The 26,366-nt window shown below is 28.2% G+C and overlaps 2 protein-coding genes and 1 long non-coding RNA gene across 13 annotated transcripts; 1 reads left to right on the forward strand and 2 right to left on the reverse strand.

Annotated features, from left to right (window-relative positions):
• The first annotated feature begins 2,489 nt into the window (after positions 1-2,489).
• On the forward strand, positions 2,490-3,274 carry LOC149884411 (uncharacterized). The gene is made up of 2 exons (XR_016455047.1): positions 2,490-2,628; positions 2,706-3,274. It is a non-coding gene; the product is annotated as an uncharacterized LOC149884411 (long non-coding RNA).
• Positions 3,275-4,003: 729 nt separating this feature from the next.
• On the reverse strand, positions 4,004-13,197 carry LOC145186847 (homeobox protein Nkx-2.5-like). Of its 11 annotated transcripts, none has more exons than XM_090096152.1 (4): positions 13,004-13,145; positions 9,221-9,607; positions 6,241-6,494; positions 4,004-4,589 (listed from the first exon to the last, which is right to left on the reverse strand). In XM_090096152.1, the coding sequence occupies exons 1-4, from the start codon at positions 13,032-13,034 to the stop codon at positions 4,275-4,277; spliced, it is 987 nt and encodes a 328-aa protein (XP_089952278.1). In that variant the 5' UTR covers positions 13,035-13,145; the 3' UTR covers positions 4,004-4,274. The 11 variants fall into 11 exon arrangements, with proteins under 11 accessions (XP_089952278.1, XP_089952280.1, XP_079919260.2 ...); XM_090096154.1 differs by lacking the exon at positions 13,004-13,145 and adding an exon at positions 10,506-10,880; XM_080063134.2 differs by lacking the exon at positions 13,004-13,145 and adding an exon at positions 10,295-10,415 and having other exon boundaries at positions 9,221-9,545.
• Positions 13,198-15,953: 2,756 nt separating this feature from the next.
• LOC145186690 (nucleolysin TIAR-like) lies at positions 15,954-25,838 on the reverse strand. The gene is made up of 13 exons (XM_090094968.1): positions 25,693-25,838; positions 25,465-25,499; positions 23,308-23,425; positions 22,754-22,849; positions 22,619-22,676; positions 21,931-22,018; positions 20,988-21,063; positions 19,311-19,407; positions 19,069-19,155; positions 17,370-17,454; positions 17,173-17,248; positions 16,738-16,908; positions 15,954-16,265 (listed from the first exon to the last, which is right to left on the reverse strand). Exons 1-13 carry the CDS (start codon positions 25,696-25,698, stop codon positions 16,095-16,097), a joined length of 1,164 nt encoding a protein of 387 aa, XP_089951094.1. The 5' UTR covers positions 25,699-25,838; the 3' UTR covers positions 15,954-16,094.
• Positions 25,839-26,366: the final 528 nt, after the last annotated feature.

Consider the following 26,366-nt stretch of genomic DNA (forward strand, 5'->3'; position numbering starts at 1 on the left):
AACTAGTGATAGGAAGTGCTTGATCAAGGGTAACTCCGAAATTTCTTGCAACGTCAAAGACGGACGTCAGCCTTTATCGACCTGAAAATGACCAGATATCTAAGATAGACAAACTGGCTGAAAAATTGGCACTTAGATTTCAGAGTGCTATGTTAAACAGCCGTAAAAACCATATTTTATTAATTGATTGAAAATGTTCACTTCATAAAGAAAATGACTTTTTGATTGCAAAACTCAATTCAAAAATTTATCGGTGATATTTGTTCGTAATTGATTTAGAAAAAAAGAACGAAAAAAAAAAATCAAAAAATTTACAGATATAAAACATCTTTCACACCACAACAAAAACCACCTGTTAACTTATAAAAAATAGAAAGATATGGAAAAAATCAAAAAGTATTTTCGTGCATTTCTCTTTTCCATTCGTTCTTGTTTTTAATTGGTCTAATTTTTTCTGCTTTTGTACCTATTTGTGATGTGCCTGGGGCAAATTGTAACTATTCTAGTTGGCTAGAATATGATGGTGCTTCAACAGTGGTAGGGCATGTTCGTGGAGTCAAGAAATCGATTCGTTATTTCATCTCTCTTGTGCACTAAGTTAGCCATTCATTAGAAATGAATTTTTGTTACTGTCAACGCAACAACTTTGTTGGTAAATCAACTTTTTGGCGACCATTTTTAATGGAAACTAAAAAGATAAATTTGAAAACTTTCTTCGCTCCAAATTTTATGTCTGAAAGAATCCAAGTTGATACCTTAAGATTTATTGATTTGTACAGTAAAATTAATTTAGCATTAAAATTACATTTTTTTGTTACGTCACCCTTGAAAGAGATGGCTGTAAGTGCAGATGGAAAACTCTAACACCATACGATGTATTCAAGTATCGTGTAACTCAAATGCTTGAATTATTAAGTTAATTTAACGTAAATATTTTCATTCTATTTCCAACGAAAAATCAAAATAAACTAAGTTCCTTAATATGTTTGCCAGAGAATTTCAAAGGAAATTTCTAAATCTGGCCATTTTGTATCTCTTCTCCATCTTTTCTGCAGAGTTAATTTTTTTTTTGTTGAGGTTTTTTGCTTGTGACGAAGAAAAAGTTTATTTTAAAAAAAAACGTCATATAAGAAACCATTTTTTTTCCTATTAAAAAATAAATGTATATTTACAAATTTATCTATTAGCAAAAAACACACCTATCATACAAGGTCTTGGATTTTTTTGAATGTCACTCTTAATGAGGTCACCCCTTGGATTGATGAAAAAACTTTTTTCGTCACTCTAAATGGAGGACCCTCACCAAGGGTGAAATCCCTGTCATCCCCCACCTCCCGAATGAGTCTTATTGCAACTATATAAATATTGCTAACGAGTTTAAAGCTTTTTATTAAATTATGTTGTGTGTGATAAGCAAAATAGAGCCAAATAGTGAAGTTAAAACCTTTTTTCTATTTAAATGAAAAATTTTTCTCGAAAAATTTTTCTCGTGTAATTTTTTGGGGACCTAAATTAAAAAAATATATTGCAGATGATAAATTCAATGAAAAGTCAAACCGATTTGAAAATTTTGCCTAGCAGATCCTGAAGAATTTTACATATAAGCTTTCTGAGTAATCTAAAAGCTCCCCCCCTCCTGCCCCCTCCCTACAACATAAAGATTGTTGGTGAACCATTAGAGACATCAAGAGTGAACCATTAGAGACATTGAGATGGATTTTAAAAATTACGCTCTTAAAAAATATTCCTTAGGGATCTCGATTTCTGCGTGGAGATCCTTGGTGACTTCAGAAACAAGCATGAGAACGTGTGCACCTACATATTTCTGTAAAGAAAAGGCATGCCATGGGAAGTGGGGCTTAAGATGCTAATAGATTAGGGTCAGATGTTAGTAAGAGATTTCTTTAATTAAAATTTTTGTATTTGTTCATAAGTGTATGTCGGAGAAAAGCTACTTGCGAACTTCGAACTCAGCGCGAATAACATATCAAATTAAAGTATAAACTTATCAAATGAAAATGTAAACATCTTAATCTATTAGAATGTGATAATTATATTTTAATTTGACGCGTGTTAACGCGGCTTTTACATTTTATTCTTCGGTAATTTTCTCGGTGTTTTAAAATTTCATTGAATAAAACCCGAAGTACATTTGCTATTCAGAAAAATGCAAGTCTTTAAAAATACGGCGTACAAATCTCGTTTTGTTTAGGCGTTAATTACTGCTTCGAAAATCTGCAGTAAACAGATTCAATTCGTAATATCAAATGATATTTACTGTGGTTCTTTTTTTTTAAAAAAACAAAAAAATTTGAAGCTAAATTTTCCAGCCTCGTTGTCGTTATTATTTGTGTTTTAAAAACCCTGAAAATGACGTCACTGGTGATGCAACACTAGATTAAAAAAATATTGAGCTTTTCTTTGTAGCGCTATAAAAGTAATTAAAAAGTAATTTAAAAAGCATATTTTTCGTTGAATGAGTCCAAAGTTTCGTACAATTCTTACAATGGAATTCCGTCTAAGGACGGAACAAAAGTAAATTTAAATCGCTTACCATACGAATTAAACGCAGCGTTGATTAAATGTAAACTTTGAATGCTTAAATAAGGTATGGAAGATCTTGAAGAGGTAAATCTTGATAAAAATAATAGTGAAAGAGGATTTCTTAGCATAATTAATCCTGATTTCTCATACTTCTCTCAAAGGGTTGGATTGATTAAACTAGCACAGCTCGTAACTGTTTTAATGGTTGGCTGTCTTTTGCCAAACTCAGTCGGCGTATTTTTCTCAGTATTTTCTTTTTATGTATTTGTTACGTGGACAAGTTTTATGTATATCTGCATTGAACTTTTGGTACATGTAACTTTAATTTGGAAGCTAATCCCGAAATCTCAATCCATTCCAACTCTTTTATTTTACGTTGATTTGATCGCTGGTGTTGTCTGGCTTATAAGCAGTTGTTTAATTGCTGGCGTGACGGACATATTTCCCGACAGGCGAAAAACTCTCTCTGCTGTAGCTTGTACGTTTGGCATTCTTACAACGTTTTTGTTTTTTGTTGACGCTTACTTTCAATACTTAAGAAGCGGTAACGAAAAAGGTGCCAAAGAAAGCTCCATAGCACAGAAGGGTTTGGTATCGAATCAAACTGACTGGGCCAGACCCTTTATATCGAGACCAGTTGGAATTGATGAAAAATGCAGTGTTGTAATAACATGAAGCAACTTTTTCGGCTAAAAGTTATTTTTATATATATTTACAACTGTGTCATGAAGGTCTGTAGTTTTAACTATTAATCCAAAACCATAGTAAAGTTGAAATGAATGGGAAACTTAAACTTGAACGACATATTTACATAGTTTTATGTAAGTTTCAAAAAAATTTTTTTGTAAAATTTGAACAATGTTATCAAATGTGCACGGATGCACGCAATATATGTGTATATATATATATATATATATATATATATATATATATATATATATATATATATATATATATATATATATATATATATATATATATATATATATATATCGTCGGCTTACTATAAAAACCTCTTAAGTCCGATTTTTTCATTTTTGAGGTTTTGACTTAAGTTGGCTAGTTTTCTTTATGCGCAGCTCTATGCAAAATTTGTGTATTAATTATTAGTAATTACACTTATTAATGAGACTCAATTTAAAAAAATCATTTTGGTGGGTCTATTGTATTTATTAGTTTTTTGTGTCTCCTGTAAAATTTGTAAAAAAGAACATAGAAGGTATTGATAATAAGCCGACGATATATATATAAAAAACCTGGGATAGGAGTGGTTCTCAAGTCTGAGCGGAAGCATCAAGTTTGTTGAGTGTCGTTACTGTTTCGAGCTTAAAGACTTGAAAACTTGAAAGTTGTTACATTGAAGAGAACCTTTTTATTGAAGTGGTTTTTTTTTATTTGAAGGGGTAGGAAATTATATCTCATTTGCTTAAACCTTGCTAAACATAAACGGAGAAATATTCACTTTTAAAATTAATTTTTCAAATTTACACGAGCTATTTACAACAAAATTTATTTTCTACAAAATATTTGCCAATCTATAAATTCATCTTCAGTCCTAAAACTCACAACGGATGATACCATAAATCTGTATCCAATTATAATCGAATTTTTTTTTTTCTCTTCTGTTCCAAAATACTTTTTTGAGCTCTTGTTTGCGATATGAAATGGATTTATGGCGATTTCAGATAAAGCAACTGGTACAATAATTTAAATAAATGTCTACCATTTTTTTATTTATAAAATGGCCAAGAATTTGGATAACTTGATGGAGCATTGTTATAATTGTTGCTATAGTGATGATTATGACCACTATAAGGGTCAGGATAGAATGTAGGGTAGTTCATATCAATAGGAGAATTTGATGGCAAGTATGTTGGTCTGTTGCAATATGGTAAACACACATCTGAAGTCACTTGATTGTTTTGCACAAGCACTGGTACATTCCGAGATTGGAAATGCAGCCATTCATAGGGCGGAGGTCTGGTACGACTCTCAATTGTCTGTTTTTTGCATTTGTAACGTTTATTTTGAAACCAAATTTTGACCTGAATATTAAGGCAAAGATAAAAAAAACCAGAATAAAAATAAGAAAATAAGAAAAAAAATTTTTTGTTGAAAATAAGAAAAAGTTTTCCACTAATTTAAAAGCAATTAGTTTTAAATTGATTGAAGTATTTTTGACATTTTTAAAAACTATACTCTGAAGGTACTGTCATAAAAAAAAACCATCCCGTCAAATATGAGACAAATCCAGCCTTGGAACATTTGTAAAAAAAAATGTTTTGTATAAGTTTTCTTTTGAATTAAATCTTTTTATCAGATTTTATCATTTTATTATGCTATTGAAAGACACCTGTTTTGTGAAAAAATGATGTAGTAGTAGACTTTTGGAATTCCAATGATATAAAAACTGTTGGTATAAAAAAATCTAACAGTTAAATTAACATAAAATATAAAGAGGTTTTTTTTTTTTTTTTTTGATAGGTTGTTATAAAATACTCTAGAGATTTTCCCAGTTAGTCACTCCTTCCCCTACCCCTCGCCTTCTCCCACATCCACCACATTGCTTTTAGCCGTTTCCACATTTTTTTTTTCTATTATGAATGCAAAAATGAAAGAAATCTTTAAATTTTTTTGTGGATTATCGGAAAATTTCACAATTTTATACCAAAAAATATTTTACAGAGTGTAAATATTTATGCTTCTTTGTAGAAACTTTCTAAAAATATTTGAAAAAAGGAAACGTCTGTTGATCAAGCTGACAAAATCGCGCTCTTTTAGCCACACCCTAATTTGTGCATTTCCGTTTTTGAAAAAAAAAAATTTTTTTTAAGAAGTTTAAAAATTGCTTTATTTTTGTTACATTTTTTAATAAATATTTTTGTTTAAATATTTTCGCTTCATTATTTTTTATAGGAAATTTTCATTGAAATATTTTTACTTAAATTTTTTTGTTGAAATACTTTTATTGAAATATTTTTTAAGACCAAAAAGAAGCATTTTTTTTTATCTCTAATAACCAAAATAAACTTGGTGCAGTAAAATGTGATGCAAAAATATTTACGAGTCAGCCAAGATAAATTTCTTTTGAGAGAATAAAAAAATAATATTCACGCAAAAGATTTTACTTTAATAAGATTTTAAAGGTGATTAATGCTATGGCTATTTTCAAAATAGTTGTCAATTTGAAATTTTTCTTTCTGTCAACACAATTCATCTGTAAACAGAAGTGAAAAAGAATGATTGGGTAAAGTCACGTGACACCCTGAAGAAACAAATTATCGAAGAGTATTTTTGATTTAGTTCAATTTTTTAAACATTTCTATTTTTGACGATCTTCAAGTAAATTTTATAATTTTTGCTCGATGTCCTCTTCATATCACGGCTCTATATGACGACAAATGCAGATATTTGAAATTTTATAATTTTGTTTTGTGAGATTTGTTCTGCATTAACGGACGTTTAAATGGCTGAATGTTTTTGACGTCACGTTCTTTTATCAGCAGTTTGAAAAAAATATTTGTAATGAAAAAAGTGGGATTGCGAGAGCCAAAGGGTTCCTCAGGGTTTAATGAAAGCATAGCCTTGTTTGCATATCGCGTGAACTAATTTACTCTTTCATTGCTAAAAATTTCATTGAAATAATAAGCCATTTTTCAATTTCATTGAAAAAAATTAATGAACCAATAAACAAACCTGCGTTGGGGTGAGATTTAATTTGTTAGCGATTTGGTCTCTTTCGGATGCCGATAAATACTTTTGATCTTTGAATTTCTTTTCTAGCTCCATAACTTGAGATTGTGAAAATAAAATCCTCGGTTTTTTGCGTGAGGATTTTCCGGTTGAATGATTTTGTTGAATAAGAGATTCGGCGGTGACATGCATGGCGTCGCTCGAGGCGTTGTGATATTCAGTTTTAGGAATTAACAACGAATTAGTCGGCGATTCACCTAACAAATAAAAATTGATTGAATATCAGATTTAACTCTTAAAGCACGTGACGTAATGTTCAGCAAAAAATGTATGAATCATTTTATTTCTTAAGGGTAACTTTATTCCGGCTGAATGCCAAAATACAACCGCAAAAATTTCGTGTGTTTGTTTGGTTGTTTTTATAATTTCAATGTTTGTTTCAAAAACGACATTAAAATAACAACGGTTTCCTCAACGAATTTATTCCAACTGAATCATCGAGACTAAAACCTAAATTGGAAATTTTTTTAAACACTATTTACCTGGTTTTTACGTGTTTTAATTAATTTTTTTAAAGCGACACTAAATTTAATGCGCATTTTTGATAAATGTATAACTAGTTTCCTTTTAAAAAGATATTGGGATTCTAAAGGAGCTTCTATTCGCTCATTTTATCATTTTATTCAGCGTTTCTTCTAGTGTGACCATAACTCGTTGCTATGGTTTAAGTTCGAAAAAATTTTACTAAAAAAATCAAGGTTTTTCTTTTACATGTGTAAAAGATATTGAGAATTTTACAAACGATGGAGTGTTGTTAAAACAACTTTGTAACTTATTTATTTCTCCTTTTTTCATTTTCTAAGTTTCCCGTAATCTTACACCAAAAAATTCCATGATATATATCTTTTAAAATTAGTTCATTTTGTGCATGCTTTATGAAATATTTTATTTAGAGAAGAAAGGAGATATCGTATGATGACACTACAGGGAAAGGAACGATTACTTTAGGATTTTTCAAAGCAAAATTAAAAAACAAAGTTAGAAAAATCAGAAATAATATTTGCAAGGTTTCTGAACAATAAAATAATTTTAAGATGATAAATTGAATTATAAACAAAGTTTTGACAAGTTGACATTTGACATATGAATGATGCGATCAAAGTGATGTTGAAATCAAACTATTTTGCGGTTAGATGATAAAGTGAATGAAGCTGCTCGAGGAGGTTCTTGTTTTAAGTGTGTTTTACTTCGTTAACCACAACTGTTTACATTTGCTAAAATTTTTTATCAACTTCGTACAGTTTTTCGTACAGATTTAAAAATAATAAAGTTACTAAATAATATTACAAGTATATATAAAATAATAATATTAAAGATAATAATAATAATAATAATAATAATAATAATAATAATAATAATAATAATAATAATAATAATAATAACAATAATGTAATAATAATAATAATAATAATAGTAATAATAATAATAATAATAATAATAATAATAATAATAATAATAATAATAATAATAATAATAATAATAATAATAATAATAACAATAATGTAATAATAATAATAATAGTAATAATAATAATAATAATAATAATAGTAATAATAATAATAATAATAATAATAATAACAATAATGTAATAATAATAATAATAATAGTAATAATAATAATAATAATAATAATAATATAAATAATAATAATAACAACAATAATAATAATAGTAGTAGTAGTAGTAGTAGTAGTAGTAGTAGTAGTAGTAGTAGTAGTAGTAGTAGTAGTAGTAGTAGTAGTAGTAGTAGTAGTAGTAGTAGTAGTAGTAGTAGTAGTAGTAGTAGTAGTAGTAGTAGTAGTAGTAGTAGTAGTAGTAGTAGTAGTAGTAGTAGTAGTAGTAGTAGTAGTAGTAGTAGTAGTAGTAGTAGTAGTAGTAGTAGTAGTAGTAGTAGTAGTAGTAGTAGTAGTAGTAGTAGTAATAATAATAATAATAATATTAATAATAATAATAGTAATCATAATAATAATAATAATAATAATAATAATAATAATAATAATAATAATAATAATAATAATAATAATAATAGTAATAATAATAATAGTAATAGTAATAAGTAATAACAAAAATAATAACCACAACTACAACAGAGTAATTTAATTATGCAAAACTTAATGTCAGTATCAAATATTACATCAATCATTAATACGAATTATTTTTAAAAAAATAATCATCTTTTTATTGCATAATTATGGATTGGTTGCATACATTATGTGAAATGTGTAGCGTAAACTTTATTTTCTGACTTCAAATGAACCTGTCATATAAAAAAGTTTATCAATGATAATTATATTATGCTGAAATAATTTTTGAATAATTTTTTTTTGTAATATTACAAAAACTTTATAAGATGAAAAAAGTAATTAACGATCAAATAAAGTAATAAATAACAAAAAAATGAAGAAAGTTACAGCAAATTTAAAGTAAATTTTTAGCCAAGTTTTTTGTTTGTTTCAATGGGCCTATCAAATACAGCAAAATAAAATCTTGCAATTAAAATTAGAACTTCGCCTAAGTAAAAATTCTCGAAAAGAAATCTGCAAAGATTTGCTTATACGTGAAAACAGATCTGATTCTCCAGCAGATTGATGCTTAAAATCTGTTTTTAGCTTTTTTATATAAGGTTAATTATGTTTATAATTATGTTTACAATTATGTTTATAATGCACATTAAATTTTTTTTTTTTTTGGTAAACTTTTAACATTAAATCTTTAATCGCATGTGAACTTAACATTGAATTTTTAATCGCATGCAAACTAATTCACAAGTTTAGCCTCAGTTAGCTACATGGTTAACCATTAATGTTCGCAAGAAACTTATTTAGAACATGTATTTGCAAAAAACTCACTCATTGATTTCTAAGTTTATTAAAAAATAGAAGATGACAATGCCGCAAATAAAAAAAGAGCTTTTAGAAATCTTACAGTGAGGAGAACTTTCACAAGAGATGGTGTCTCCTTCCTTGCTGCGAGCGTGCATTTCAGCTTCGGCAACCATGCAACTTAAACCTTGGAAAGAATGTTTGTTGTTAACTCTTTTGTCTCCAAAACTCCACGCTCCACACTCCGCGTTTGAAGTCATGTCGTAAGATAAAGAAGATTTGCTGAAGTCTTTCCCATTTTCGGGAACGTTTCGAATCATTTGAAAATTTCTGGCTGTTTCTTTAACTTTGTGGATACCTTCATTGTATGTGGGAAACGCAGTGGAGAGTCTATTTTTTATTGAAATTTCATCCGACAAATCCGAAACCTGAGAGAAATGGCTCTGATGTAACTTATTATCATAGTGTCGTCTCCTTAAAATATCGTCAACTAAAAAAGACGAAGTTACCGGTAAAAATGATGAAGTTACCGGTAAGATACTAAAATCCATGTGAAACGTAAACTGATAAACTTCAAATGTCCAACTCGCTACAACAAACAATATGCCATTAGAAAAACATGCCGTTTGAAGGTGGGTCACCTTACAAAATAGAATTGAAAGAATTGTTTGTATATTTATCAAACGTTCTCCCATAAAATCTTTAGTGGTACTTGTCTGCTCTGAGTGTATTTGGTTTTCATACCGTGTTTAAAATAGTTACGTCACATGGTGAGGAGAGGGGGAGAGGTTTTAGGTTTCGTAAATTTTTTTACAGTTTCATTAGCTACGAAATAACTCCTCAAAACAACTATCGATTTGTAACCATAACGAAATTTTTATTTTAGTTGAAATAAATTTAATGCTCTAATTTTTAAAATTTTTTTTAAAATTCAAATTGATCGAAACAAAGAAAAATAAATTCAAAAAGCAACAAACATCTTCAATAACTTTAAATATATATATTTATATATATATATTTTTTTTACGCAGTAAAGTGCCTAACTTACAAACTATATTTACAAATTTTTATGTAAAAAGTGTTGGCAAATTGTTTTTTAGTTCGGTAAAAAAGGCTTAACGTAGTTAATACCCATGCGAGTCCTCGGAAAATAAAACAGACTCAAAAACAGACTTACGCTGTTAAAACCGGCGCTGATAAACATATCTAGCTTGTTCTTAAGCAACCGCAATATATCTTTTCGAAGTTAGAACCTCCCTCATTGATTCATTCGATATGCATAAAAGCTATTTGTTTCTGTTTATCATTGCTATCATCGATTTATTTAGCAGTTTTATAAATATTATTTATAAATTTGTTTTAATCGTTAAATATTTACTTTTTCTTACCTGAGGTTGTAAATTACAGAAACGAAATTTATTCTGTAAAATAACAAAGCAATATTTACTCCCATTTGAGCGTTAGTGTTGCGTAAGCGTGAACTGTGAGCCGTCGCTCAAACTCGTTTCACTTTCCGTTTAACAAGAGAGATCGTCTTTTAATAGATTTTACAGATCGTAGTTTTTTGCTTATCGTAGCTTCGATGCTACTTCCACGCAACTACCACGTTGTCACCACTGACACATAAACTTTTAGCGCAACGTGAAGGGATTTTGATTTAACTTAACACGAACCTGAAAAATACGTAACTTAAAATCTGCGCCACTAACCTCGATTTTTACCTCTTTTAGGTTCTTATGTTTTGTTTTCCGCAGAAATCTTTCTATGTGTTCGAGCATGAGATTTGCTGGCGTTTTTATAATGTATAGATTTATTATTTGACGCCTATTATATGCTAAAAGAGTCAACAAAGTTATGGAAATGAATGGTTTGTTTGTAGAAGGTGGGATTAAACATGCCAACATTTAACAGCTGCAAAGCCCAATGTATCCAAGTCAAATTTCGTTTTTTTGCAGAACATGCTAATATTTAACAACTATGCAAAGCCCAACGTATCCAAGTCAAATTTCGTTTTTTGCAGAAGACCTTCATAAGTAAATTCCACGAATGCAAATAACACAATTTAATAGTTTGCAGCGATGTTAGACCTTGAGTTTATGTCTTGGCTTCTTATGATATTTCGAATTTTTTTTGGAAACAGTTGAAAGTAGTTTTGAAGCAAATCCGTCACTGTAACAGTTGAAGTAGTAGTAGTAGTAGTAGTAGTAGTAGTAGTAGTAGTAGTAGCAGTAGTTGTTGCTGTTGTTGTTGTAATAATAGTTGTTGCAGTAGTAGTAGTTGTTATTGTTGTAGCAGTAGCAGTAGTTGTTGTTGTAGTAGTAGCATTTGTTGTTGTTGTTGTTGTTGTTGTTATATTTACTGTCACATGTCAAAATAAATTTTTGAAAGCTTAAGAATAAAATATCAGAATCCAAACGTTTAAAAAAATTCTGCTTAACCATTGTTGTTGTTGTTGTTTTTGTTGTGTAAAAAAATTTCACAAGTCAAATTTTTTCTGACTTAAAAACGAAACAGCAAAATCGTAACTTTTTAAAATTCAAAAGAACTTTTTTTGTTTTTTAAAACGGTGATAAAAAATAACAAAATAAAAAAATAAATAAAGTGTCAGCAAAAAAACCCGCCGCAGAGTCCAAGCAGATGATCAATTATATTTCTTAACAATCATACCATCTGAGATATTAACAAGAAGAAAATTAATCTATGTACAATTATAATCACCCCAATCTTCAATCAACTTATGTGAAAACAGAAGTCGACGTCATTAGTTTGTCAGTTCATTGTCGTCTGATAAATGAAAAAAAATGAAAGTATTTTACTACAGTTTAAAGTTTCACTCGAAGCACACTTAGTAAATAAATTTTAACAAATCAAAATATATTTTATATCCTATTATTATTGTTTCTCTAACTCTTAAAGGAGCACGTGTTATGTACAATTGTGCGGTGTGCTCCTTATTTAGATGTATGAATTATTTTGTTACACCCTGATCTGATTTTTGATATTATGACATTTAAAATTCTTCTTTTTTTTTCTCCAGTAAAAAAATCTTGGTTTGAACTCAAGGGAACTCGTACATTTGCCTTTTCAGGGTTTAACACTACAACGGTGGTTTTTCAAGTATAACCGCCTAAACTGTAATATATTATTTCTGCACATTATCATAAAGCAATTTTTATAATTATTTAATAAGAATACCATCCCTCTCATCCAGCTTCACAAATCGAAATGTTTTACAGCTTTAACCTTAAAATCACGTAAAAGAGCTCTGCAAAAAGACGAGAGCTTTAGCATCATACGTTAAAATTCTGTTGGTGGTTACGTTATGGTGGTAGGGGTTAAGTTGGTGACTTCAAATCAACAAGTAAAAAAAAAAGATATCAGAAGGAGACTTTTATTAAACAAATAATTGATCGAACAAACAATAATTAATTGTTATAAGTAATTAGAACTTCTGATCATATTTCACAGATTTGTGAATGAAAAAGGGAGTTTTAGTATGTGGATCAAACACGCAGCATTTGTGAAACATCTCCAAACGGTGTTTCTTTATTTCGCGCCAATTTTCCCTTTTACTTTTTCTCAGAGGAGCTGGCACTAGCGTAACTATGTTAACGCAACCGCGCCACGTATTGAATTAAAGGGATGGAAATTTTAGTTAACTTATCCAAGAAATGAAATTTGTGGTTAAAAATTAAATCAGTGTCTCAAAGCAATATCTTGATTGCACTTAAATAAACGTCACAAAATTCCTCTTGAATAAATGCAGAATTCTCTTGCTAAGTTACAAAAATTTTCAAATCGCCTCTTAATCGTTTACATGAGAAGTACAAAAAATTAGAGAAAGAAATATTTAAAATGGTGAAAAATGCAAATAAACTAAATTTACCTGCAGATAATCGGAATTCGAGTCTGTTCATTTCGGAGGTGATTTGTTTGGATTACACAAATCCAATACTTCAATTTAATTAATGTTTTCTATGAAATATGTCATTGATGGACTTTTTAGGCATGCGTTGGACTTGTAATAACATACTTTTCTAAATCCTACTGTTCCACTACACCGCATTGTTTTCATGGAGAATTTAACGCACTTTTAAGCTGGTTTATATTTAGTTTGAAAGGAAGTTTGTCATGTCTGTTTTTTTATTGATTGATTTAAGAAAATGTGTTTTAGTTATAAAGCAAGTGATTGAATTGACTTTTTTTTTGTTTTTTTTTAAAAAAAAAAAGAAATTTAAAGAGAAAACGAAATAGAAATTGAACTAAAAAAGAAAAGAAAATGATTATAAAAAAGAAAACGACTTAAATGCTACAAATAAACGATAAGCATTAACAAAAACGAAAAACAGCCCCCCATCCTCCCGATAAATAAAGGGCATAATACAAACTCTATCATAAACTTTCAACCAACCTTAAATAGTTTAAGGTTCTAAAATAAACAAAAAAAAAAAAGAGGTCTCAGAACTTTTTTTTTAAACCGTTAAATCGATAAAATCATCGCTTAACGGTTAATTCTATTGCTTAAACGAGTTCATTGACCACAAATGGATGGTTTTTATGAAATATAAATGTATAATGAAATATAAATATAAATGTATAATGAAAATATTTATTGTGGGTACCGTATTTATTTAGAAAGGGAAAAAATCTTTTCTGATGTATAATGGATATTTGTACAAATTAAAAAACCATAAGAATTTGAGAAAAGTGAAAATCAACAAATCATTGATAAACATCGCTCATCTTAGATTCTACCATAGCTATTACCATCTTCCTTACTGCACAAAATTAGGATTTAAAAACGTCTCAGCAATTAAAAGGATTTGATTGTGGTTTTAAAAAATCTTTTTGATAAGTTAAAACAGACAAGCATAAATTTCTCAACAGTTTAGGAATTTAGAAAAAGTACCACCTCATATTTAGAACCGAGTACTTCGCTGATACAACCGAATAAGAAAAGAGTTAAAGTTTGCAATAATTACCAACGTGAGAATAACAACATGTTTAATTGAACAAAAAGAGTTTGATGGAAGAAAATATAAAACTTCCATTACCAATTTCATCAACTGCTTAACTTATTCGCGCTTTTGGATTATTTCTTTCTGTTGTGACAGATGTTATGAACTTTTTTAGAAAATTTGTAAGTCAAATTTAAGAAACTCGTAACACGAATAAATAAATGTTTGAAGGCGTGGCAGCAATAGGAAGTGAACTGGCAACAATCGTATGTCTTATAAACTCATAGATTGGCCTAGATGTTTTTTTCCCGGGCATTTTATGCAACTTCTTCAATCCCATTAAATGACTCGAAAAAAGACCTGTCACGGTTGTACTTACGTGAGTGTGGTAGGCGAAAATTGGGTTTGACATTCCATTTTTCATTGCATAATCCAGTACAAACAATGCACACTCAAACTAAGTCAATATCTCAACGGTACATACTTTGTATTCGACAAGTTGTTAACATCTCATCATCAACAAAAATGATCTTCGTAACGTAGAAAGGATAAATACCGAAAAAAAAAATTGCTAAAAAAAGTTGATTCCAGCTCTAAAATAAACAGTTCAGTGTATCTCTTCTTAAATAAGATGAAGCACTCGATCGAAACTCTTTAGTCAACTTTCCAATTTAAAAGACTATATTTTGAGATTTTGAAAGGAAATACTTGATGGTAATATAATAACAGTGATTCAACTTTCTAAAATGCACTCTCATCTGAAAAGTCATCCTCGATTTACTGCATTCTACATCGAAGTATTTAGTTCTACTTCACCAGTGGGATGAATCTGCAAAGTGTTTGCTGCAGTAATAAAATTGTTAGCGTAATAGCTGTTAGCTTAACATCTGGTGGAGTCTACTCTTTTTGCTATTGCGCTCTATCAATCAAACAGTTAAGGAAATTCTTTATCAAAAACATTAGAACTCGATGAGTCAGCGTGCCTTATGAGTTGTGCCCTTGTTGTAAGTAATTTAATGTATCAAATAAATTATATTTAAGAGTTTTACATTACTTTATTGAAACCGCAGTTTTAAGCAAACCAATATCAACTAATAGAAAAAAGTCAGCTCTACAACAAACATTTAAAAAAAAAGATAGAACCTATCTTGTTAGTTTGAATTAATGAAAACTAGATGTATCAAATGCAATCAAATTGACCCTTTTTTGAAACCAACCATTACTAAAGTGAATTGTGAACTTCACTAAAAAGGACTATTAAGTCAATTCAGTGGGACTGCGAAGGAATTGTGTGGTGCCATTACCAAGAAAAGAATAAATTCAGATGTTAACTGTCAAAAACTGAAAATGGAGGAAGCAATAAAAGAAAAATGACCGAAATTGGTAAATTGCAATTTGGTAACTAGTATTGGAGCTTGGTTAGAAGATGCCCTGATCAAGCACCACCAGATTGCTACTTGTTTCGAAATTAACTCTTTAAATAGTATAGAATAAATAATAGCGAAATAAAATGGTGAAACTTATGTTAGTGAGGTCCACCTCAAAGTTGAGCAATTTCTGATTAAAGGACCATAAAACGATGAACGGGGAGTTATAAAGTTACCAGGAAGATGACAAAAGAAAATGGAAAATGTGTAAAAAAGTTCATTCTCTGTATTAAAAAAAACTGAGTTTTAAAATTTTATTTTTTTTATAATTCCACACTGAAAAAGCGAAATAACATTTTTGCAAATCCAATAATGACTGCTTTAAGCTAAATTAGTTAAAATTTAGCACATCAGTCATCCTTACTATTATATTTTCTATTTATCTAGATTAGATAAAACTCAATAACTACTGGCATCCCTCCAAAAAAAAAAAACAAAAAAAAAAAAAAACTCATAAATTGGTCCATTTATTCATCGTAACAACGGACATACAAGAATCACGAAACAGTCAATTTCAAACGAAGCTTCGTTTCATTCTATAAACCGCGCAATCACAGCGCATTGAATCCGATGTAATTTATATTTCGAGACTTCAACTTTGATAGTTTTGCTGATTATAAGTTTGCTGCTGTTGCGGATAAGCTTGCTGTTGATAACTTTGTTGCTGTTGGTAAGCTTGCTGGCCCCCACTCTGTTGCATTTGAGCCTGATATTGCTGCATCCAATAGTGATAGTATTGTTGTTGGTAGTAAGGATGGTATTGCTAAGAATAAAAATGAAAAATATAAAAAAAAGACGCATGAAGTTCATAACTGATTTCTACTTAAAAATCTTTTGTGTTTTCTAGAAATTTGAATTTTATTATGTTTTCTAGATATTTGAAGTTGCCAGCGAACTGTTTCTACTATATTTAAAGATATTATATTGGACCAGCTCAAGTGAAATGTGCGATTTCAAGGAATACAAATAAAAAATAAAACGAGGCACATTTTTCTCACTAAAAATATTTAAGTTTGTTAAAATTTTTAACTTTTTAAAAATTAACACAACTTAATTTCTAAATGTCAGACACTTAAAATTATTCAACTTTTAATTTTATTACTCATTCATACAAATGAAAGAAAACCAGCTCTCATACAGATAACTAAAGGTAAGATAAAATCAGTAAAAGCTTAATATAAAAGTATTATTAAAACATGTGCAATGTTTATTGCATTTATACTTTTCACACTCACCATGTATTGCATATATTGTTGTTGCTGCTGTGGTGTCATTTGAGCATACTGGCTTTGGTCTTGCATACTTTGATAGCTCGCAGCGCTAGAAGAGTAGTGTGAACTGCTGTGATTAGTGTAACCGCTGCCACCATGACTAGATTCAGGTCCACCATCTTTACCCCACCAGCACTTTAAAGGAACAATCAATATTTAAAACTTAAAACACAATTTTCATTAAACTGTTTTAAATCTTTCATTAAAATAATCACTTTTTTTTTGGAGTAACAGTGACCAGGGTTTTTAAGTAAAAATCAGACAATTGAAAATTCTTCTTTTATTTGTAAAGTCACCAGAAGAGATTAAGATTATAAATCGAGCATGTTATTCAACAACTGGATAACTTAACTGATGCATTACCATGAAATGCCAAAATAACAGAAATAAATTGCTTACTTTAAGACAAGAACCAACTAATTCAGTACCATTAGATTTGCATATAGCTGTTGCAGCATTTGCGTGGGTATCAAATCTAAATAAGAATAATAATAGAATTTAAGTAGGAGCAGATTAAGATAATCACACAAAATTAAAAAAATTCAGTATGTCATTATAATTTATTTAATCACTGTTAACAAAGTTAAAAGTCTTACTTGATAAAAGCGTAGTTTTTTGCAGCAAAAATGCGTACATCAACTATTTTACCATAGTCATCAAAGTGGTTGCGAATCTGCTCTTCTAAATATTTTAAATAGCCTTGAGTGAATGCTAATACTTATATATATAGCCTTATTTATTATTAATGGACAACACTAAGACATCATCTAGACCAGGGGTCTGCAAACTTTGGAGAGAATAATTTTTTTTTTTTTTTTGGAGAAATAAAATTTCACCAGATTTATCTTATATTTTACTGTTTAAACAGTTATCTTATTTACTTAGCTTGGCTGCCTTACCATTAGTTTCAATCACATCTATAAATATTTAGCCATGTTTAAAAGTTAACCAAATTTTAAAAATCAAACTACAAAAGCTTTTTCAAATTTAATTTAGGAGCATCAGTTTGCCAACGACAGTTTGGTGATTTCTTATTGAGCATGTTCGAAGTAAAAAAGAAGCAAATTAAGTAAAAGCAAATCAACCAAAAATACTTTTCCATAGCTTTTTAAAGTTTCCATTTATATATAAAAATTAATTCGTTAAATATTTTATATTTTTCGCTCTAAACAAAAAACAAAACAAAAAAACAAAACAACAAAAAAAAAAAAAACAAAAAAAAACAAAAAAAAACAAAAAAAGAAGTAAACATGTAATATTTCATTAGAAACAAAACAAACAAAAAATTTCATATGACAAAAGTTATGAATATGGAGAAAAAAAAAATGCAGAATTTCTATAATTACATTAACATACAATATAAAAAATTAAAACTTATAAATTTTAAGTTTTTATATCGTATATTAGCTTTCTACATTCAATTCATGCCAACATATACAATACAAAAACTTAAGTTCAATAGGGTTCAAGTTGGGTGAATGAACTGTTGTTTTACACTTAGTGATGTGTGAATCACTGCATGATCTTGTCTAAATCTTTACTAAACATGATTAAAATGTCTTTGAAGTGCTTTACATTTATTTTTATTGTAATAAAACACATTGGAGTTTTTACGTGAAAATGAAAAACTCCAATGTGTTCTGCCACATGCTAGCTTAAAATCTTGCATCTTTATGCTTTATTGTCAATCATGGTTTTGTGATGATTCTTTTTCACTATAATCATCATGATTTTGACTCTTGAGTTTGCTCCCAAAGAGTGAATTATTTTGTAATTTTCACATTAATTTATAAAAAATTTCACTGAGACAAATCTTTTGATATTGATTGGAACTTGTTGATTGGGCAAACCCCCTCATCTTTGTAAGCAACAACTTTGGCTTTTTCTTTCTACATTAACATCATTCCATTTGACATTGGAAAATTTAAATGAATTTTAATTCAAGATACACATACGTTTCTGGACAGAACATACAAATTAAAATCAACTGATGAAACAATGGAAATTTTATTCATACTTATTTTAAAAACTTTCTAGAAAAACTTTCTTTTATATTCCTCAGAATCACATAAAAATTCTCAAAAACCAATTTGTCAATAGTTCAGAGGTCTAACAAAAATAGTTCAGAGGTCTAACAAAAATAGTTCAAGTTTAACAAAAATAGCTCAGAGGTCTAACAAAAATAGCTTTTTTTGATCACTAAATTTACAACTGAATGGAATTATGGAAATTCACAGAATGTAAATGCAAATATACTTAAGTTTCGAAAGTAAGAATTCTTATTTAATAGTCAACCTGTACAATTGCTTGGTATTCCACCAGCATAAACTGTTGTGTTATCAGTACTCGCACCTTTATAAACCTCATCATAATCCTGCTCTTCTAAAAAATGAAAGGAACCTTATACATAAAAAAAATCTAAATATTTAATAACACATTAAAAATGCATGGAACTGAGGATTATTAAATAACTTAGGTTATTTTTTCACTAATTGTAAAACAATACTAGAGGTTCTTCATCGCTTAGTGTTACATACCTTTTTTTTGATTTTGGTTACGGGTTGCCCAATTTGTTTTGATAGCTCTTGTCTTTAACATTGCTCCATGCATTTCCCTGATTGCTTTTTCAGCATCCTAAACAAGATTAAGTGAATTCAGGTTAAGCTTTTTATTTAAACAAAGAAAAAGGCAAAATTGGGATGTTTTAAGGTTAGCAAATAGCCAATTTTATCACAAAATATTTTTAAAAAACTTCCTAAAAACAAAATTAACATGAATATTTAACAAACAAAATTTGAATTAATTGAATAAATCTATCGTACTTTAAGTGTAAAAAATGATATTTATCAAATAATTTAAATTAAAAAGTGATACATCAATTCTCTAACTAATTTAAATTTGAGTTTAGAGCCTTTTATAAAAAAAACTAACACTCAAAATATTTTAATTTTACAATTTAAAACTTATTTTACACTAAACATAAAATTAATTTTGAAATTAAAAACTTTAAATTCATATTTGATGAGATAAAATAGTTAGAACCTGTAGGTTTAAAGACTATAAAGCTGAAAAAAAAAAAAAAAAAAAAAAAAAAAAAAAAAAAATTCAAAATACAGATGTTTAAGTGGGTTATATGATTATGCTTACTAAATAAAATTCATAAAATGGAATAAGTTTTTTTATAAAAGAAAAGTGCAGGTGAAATGTGACCGGCTGGGAGAAAAGGTACCAAGAGTATGAGATGGAGTTAAGAGTCCCAATACGTTCACTGTAGTCATTGGCGTTAATGTAAAAAAATTCACAATGACATTCCTAGAAACTCTGGAGATGTTAAATTTACAAATAATACTATTCAAACATGCATTTTTTGCAAAAACGGCTTTAAAAATGTAAGATAATTTGATCAGCCATAACTTCAAGCACAATAATAATTAGTGTTAAGTAAAAAATCTAAAAAATTAGGCAAAACATGCTTTATAGTCCATACAAAGCAAAAACATCAAGAATGAAAATAGCTAAAAATTGACCTCAACTTGTATTTTACTGATTTTCTCTTTATTTAGTGACCGCACTTATTGTATCCTTTCTCCCGGTCACATGTAGTTCTTAATAGCCGGTCACATACAGTTCTTAATAATGTCTAAGAATTTATGTAAATTATCGACCAGTTATTAACCAACTTAGCGATTAATGCTTTCTTTTAAATTTCAGGATGCCATACCACCAACAAAAATATCACAACCATAACCAAGAAAAAAAAGAAGCTTATTCTATTAACATAGAGATCAGAAAAACAACCAAAAAGAAAAAAAATTAAATTGAATGGAGATAACAATAACAGAAATATTTGTAACTAAAAATGTTTATAACTAGAATTAATATTTAATACTTATAACTAAAAACCATATTTATATTATTTATAACTAAAAGTAACATTCCAAAATAACACATTGATGAATAATATCATGCAGTTACTAAAATAACAAACAAAAAAACCAAGACCTAGAATACTTTTTCTCAATTTATCTTTAAAATACTATTAGATTTAAATACTCATAATTTATGTTTTAAGAAATGAATTAGGTTTTAAAAAGTAACTTTGAAATTATAATGTTTATTAAACTAAAAAAAAATCGAAATGTTATTGTTTTAAAATCCAAGACCCTTTTAAAAACTTTTCAAATTATATTACAAATAAAGAATTTAAAACTTACAGGTTTGTTTGTGAATGAAATGAAAGCGATATTTTTACTGTGATTTGTCACAGGATCTCTCACAACTTTAATGTTACTAAGAAAGAAAAATTGCAAAAATAAAATAAAAACAAGGAGAATTTAACAACAAAAAATATCTAAAAAAATAAGTAGTTAAGCTAAAATAAAAATTATAATTATCAACGTCACTTGTGACATCATATTTCATTCTTGCATGGGTTGATCGGTTGGAACCAATGATCCAAGTGGATCATGCGTGATTTCTTTGTTCAGATAACTTAGTGTTTTTTTTTCAAAAAAGAAAAAAAGAAAAAGAACAAAGAAAAAACAAATATATAGGATTTACTCTCTTCTTTTTGCCACATGTCTTCATTAGTTTGGCGGGATAAGCCATCTACAACAACATTATATATCTGTTAAACATTCCAAATCTGAGATGTTTTTCGACAGTGAAATAGGCAGGCTTAAAAAGTTAATGGCTACCGCAAATTTTAACTCTTCTTAACATTTAACAAATTACTCTTAAAAAAACAATGGGCATCTTTTTAAAAATAATTTCTTAAGTACAAAAGCTTAATGCTGTTAAAATATAAGAGGTCTTTTTAGAATAATTAAGAGGCAAATAAATTGGCAAAGAAGAGTTCTTTTAGAAAACAACTTGATTTACATTAAATTAAAAAAAGAAAGAAAAAAAAAAAAAAAAAAGAAAAAAAAAAAGGAAAAAGAAAAGATAAACAGAAAAATATATTAACAACATTATTAACATTGAAATCTTGCATAATCATCAGACGGATTGCTGGATGAAAAAGAACCAACGATTAAAATTAATCATTGAACTTTAAGATAATTTAAAACTGAGAAACTTTAATACAATTATACCAGCTTAAGTTTTTTTTTGCGAATCTCTTAATTGTAAGGAGCAAATATTATTTAGTGAACTTACAGAATTTCTCCGAACACCTCAAATGCAGCTTTTAGATCCTCTTCGTCAATTGTATCATCCAGATTTCCACAGTATATTGAAACACTTGCTAAAACAAAATAGTATAAAAAAAGTAAAAAAAAAACCAAAAAAAAAACCCATGTTATCTTTAAGCAGCAGCAACCTTTCAACAAGTGGGTAGCAAGACTTAAACTCTAAAAAAAACCGGGCTATTTCCTAGGACAATTTTATTGTGCATGTCAAATACTTCAATTCAACACTATTTACTAAAACAATTTACATCTCTTAATGCAAAACAAAATTTTCCTTTTTCATTTAAAATTAGAAATATTTTTCAGTCCTCTTTTTTTTTTTTTTTTTTTATATAACTTCTCCCCACCTAGTACAAAAAATAAAAAATGCAGTTGTAACAGCAGAACCTTTGAGTAATATCACATATTTGCTGACATTAATTGCTATCATAATGATAATACTTTACAATACATCATATTACAACAAAATGGGAATTTTAAAAGTGAAAGAAAGAATATAGCTTATTAGAATAGCTATTATAACAAGCACTATTTCGAATAGATTTTTTTTCAAAGTATAATTGCCAGTTCATTCCATCTATATTTAAACTAGATTAGTGACATTGTTTTTTGGCTGTGTAAATTTTGTTTACTTTAAGCTTCAAAGTTTTACTTACTTCCTATAACTTTGGGCATTCCATTAGGCGAGTTTGTAGCCCAGTTCACTTTTACTTTCTAAAGAGTAACAGACCAATCTTGAATCACAATTTATCAAAAATAATAATAGAAAATCAAATAAATGAAAATCTCACCTTTCCACAAAATTCTCTACCGTTAAGAAAATTCATTGATTGCATAGCTGAAATATTGTCTTCAAATTGAACAAAGCAATAACCCTCAGGGTTGTTCTAAATACAACGAGACAAAGTGATTTTCTATATCAAAATAAATTTTAAATTATGAAACAATACATTTTAATAAAGAACAAAGCACATTTAAGTGAGCTTAAGTGAAAACTACTTTCACTTTACTTATTCTATAAAAAAATAAAGCATTATAAGAATGAAATAAATGTAAATAATTTAAAAGAAAAAAAAAATTATTAAAGCATTCATTTTTAATGACTGTGATAATATTTATTAAACTGACTTTGAAATCTTAATTTAATTAGATCTAGAGTCAATTTTTCAAAAAAAAAAAGAAAAAAGAAAAAAGAAAACATGGGTTATGAATCAAATTATTATAAAAAAAAGTACTTAAAAGCACCAATACTTCTGATGAAATAAAATATTTTGATAAAAATTTGACTGATCTTTTTCTCTCAAAAATCAAAATTAAATTCTTCTTTAACCATACATGAACATACCATATCCCCTGGGAACATGCTTGCAGAAAGAACTTTTTCTTTGATATGAGGTAAACCGGTCCGCAATATATTAATCATCATGGTATCAGTGACACGTTTATCAAGATTCCCAACATAGCTGAAAACAAAGAGATTATTTTCAAGCAACTTTAAAAAAAAAAAAAAAAAACAAGGTTAATTTCCTTAAGTAAATCTAATCAACAAAAACTTTTGAAAGGGAGATATTTGGGTTAAGGGTGCATTTTTTTGAAGTAGCAGAAATTTTTTTTCTAATTTAGTTAAAATTAAGCACAGATTACAAACAAAAGTTTCAAGCATGTATATTATTTTTTTCTTATTTACACCAGAACTTAGAATTCTTACACATAAAATGACCCATGTATTGGAAATAGAGCATACCATATTAAAATCATAGAGATACAAAAATCATCTATAAATAGAATAACAGCTAATTTATTAAACTGTCCTGCTAATCAATTGATAAAATTGATAAAATGGTTTGAATTCTCAAATTACAGATTGTGAATAAATAATTTACAAAATAATAAATAATAGTAATAATAAAAAAAAAGTTTTTGAACAATTAAAATTTTGAATAAAACATCAAAAAATTCAAAAGTAAATTATCTATTGCTTACTTGAAATTAATAAAACTAATAAAAGTGGTAACTAAGAAATTCCCTAACCAATTTTGTAGGTTAAAAAGACCACATCATAGATCATTAAAAAGATCAGAATTTACTTAGAAAAAAAAGGAAAAAATTCAACTGATAAAGCTCTAATATACAAATATGATATGAATGCAAAACATTTAATGACAGATAATAACTTATTTACTTATGAAACCATGAGAGTTATTATGAAAATCTACCAGGAGAAATTCACCTTGCACTTACAGAATGATAGCTCTTACCAAAATTCCAAGGAAAAAGTTTAGTTTCCTGTATAAATTTATGAAAATACCAAATGTATGCTGTTGATCTGGTGCTAATAATGACCTTCTTATTTTTTAAAAATAGTTTACCTAAAGTGTTCTTAAAAAATACCAACAATTAGACAAGTAATTTTAAATAGCAAAAATTTTTTTGGACTAGTTTTCAGTTTAATTGACAGATTTGTCTAAGGTGACTAATCCATTCTTATCTACTATAAAGCGAACTTAATATACATTTATAACAAGACCGAATGAGAGACTTGGTTTAAGAGTTAGGAAACAAAAATGAAAAACTTTTAACTTGTTTTTAGAAATTGATTATATAGAATATTACTGAGATGTATTTAAAATGAGATATATTTGAAATTCTTAATGGCTGCAATTAGAAGTGATTTCATGTAAGAGAATCATTTAACAAAAAATGTTGCAAAACTTTTTGCTGTCATAACCACATTTGCTTTATTTTGAATTAGCAAAGAAAAACATTCAGATTAATATTTCCAGTTAATAGTGCCCAAGTAAAGGACAAAAAAAAACTTTGTTACTTGCTTTTTCCTAGTTTATTATGTTATTTCAATTTAAAATGTCTGAAAAAGACTGTCATAACAATTCTGGTGCTATGACAAACTGTAGTCATTATTATTTCAATATATTTTGAGCATTCTGTAGAGTGTTCATATTGTTTAATATTTACTTTTAAACTCCAAGACATTTAAAGTACAGTCACAATATTAATTTAATACATTAAGATTTTTTTGCAGCACATTTTAGAGGAAAGTTGCAGACATTTAGAAAAAATTAATTTTCTTGCAATCATTTTAGCGAACATAAAAATGGTTGCAGAATGCTTTATTAGTTACTAAAAGAAACCTTATTCATATGGTTTTTTACACCAAGTAAAAGTGACACCGGATATCAGTAAGGTTTTTATGCAGTGATGTCATTATATCAAGCTACACAATTATTGATATCAAAGTATCAATATCAATATACTTCATTACAACAAATTCATTAAAGTAGAAAACTTTATGCATTTAAACATTCTGCAATACTACTTATACATTTTTAACAACTTGGATCAACAAGTTTAACAACTTGGATCAACAAGTTTAATTTCAAATACACGTTAAACTTGTTCACTATTATTACATGAGAAACTAAATAAACTTGAACTAACTAAAGATAAATGAACAGGTGAAAAGTAGAAAAAAAAATATGCTCACAGAACAGTTGCATTTGCATCGGGGACATCAGATGGCTGCAAAAAAGAAGATAAAAGAAAAGATAATTAGCTATAAACTTGCAATCACAAAAGATGCGAAACTGACTAGCACAGAAATCTAAACGTTATTTTTTAACCCTCATTCTTTGTCGTGATGTTAGAGCAACAGAAAACATCATACAGATCTACATATATTAATCTGTTGTTACATTATTACGTAACTACAAACCTCCATATCTTGTATTTATTAAGTTATAAATTAATCGACTATTATTTAGATTTTAAGTTGTTTCGATCAAAGATAGATGCCAATATGCTAGAGATTTTAATGACAAGTGGCGTGGCTGATGGATACAAAAAAAAAGTATATGGAGCGCATGCGCAAACTAAGCTTTTTTTTCATTGATCTCCAGCAAATGGCTTTTACTTGCTCTCTTCCGCGTAACAAAATAATGCGAAAAAAATGTTGAAAAAAATGTAACAATTTTTTCTAAGCCTATTAATACTTTTTCAAATACACCGTTTCATAACGAGTTTTAAAATTAGAGCGCAGAGGAAGAGAGGATTAAAACTTAAGTTTTTATGAAACAAATTCAATGAAAACAACATTTATTTGCCTGTAAAACTTCAAAATTGTTTATTGCATCAGATACTCACCTTGAGCCACACCTAATATTTATTATTCTTACCTACACCTTGCACAAAATGTTTTATTTGAAAAAGAATTAGATGAAAAGGTACCTTTTCATCTGATTCTTCTTCAAATAATACATGGGTAAACAAAAATGGGTATCACAAAAGTTTACAGTTTTACTACTCGGTATTGCTGGACATAGTTTTTTTTTACAAATTTTTTTTTTACACTCTGTTCGCCAAAAATATGAGAAATTTAAAAGAAAACGT

Source organism: Hydra viridissima, unplaced genomic scaffold (assembly GCF_058129835.1).
Source record: "Hydra viridissima isolate aposymbiotic clone 2 unplaced genomic scaffold, HvirCarnegie_v1 scaffold_8, whole genome shotgun sequence".
Lineage (NCBI taxonomy): Eukaryota > Metazoa > Cnidaria > Hydrozoa > Anthoathecata > Hydridae > Hydra > Hydra viridissima.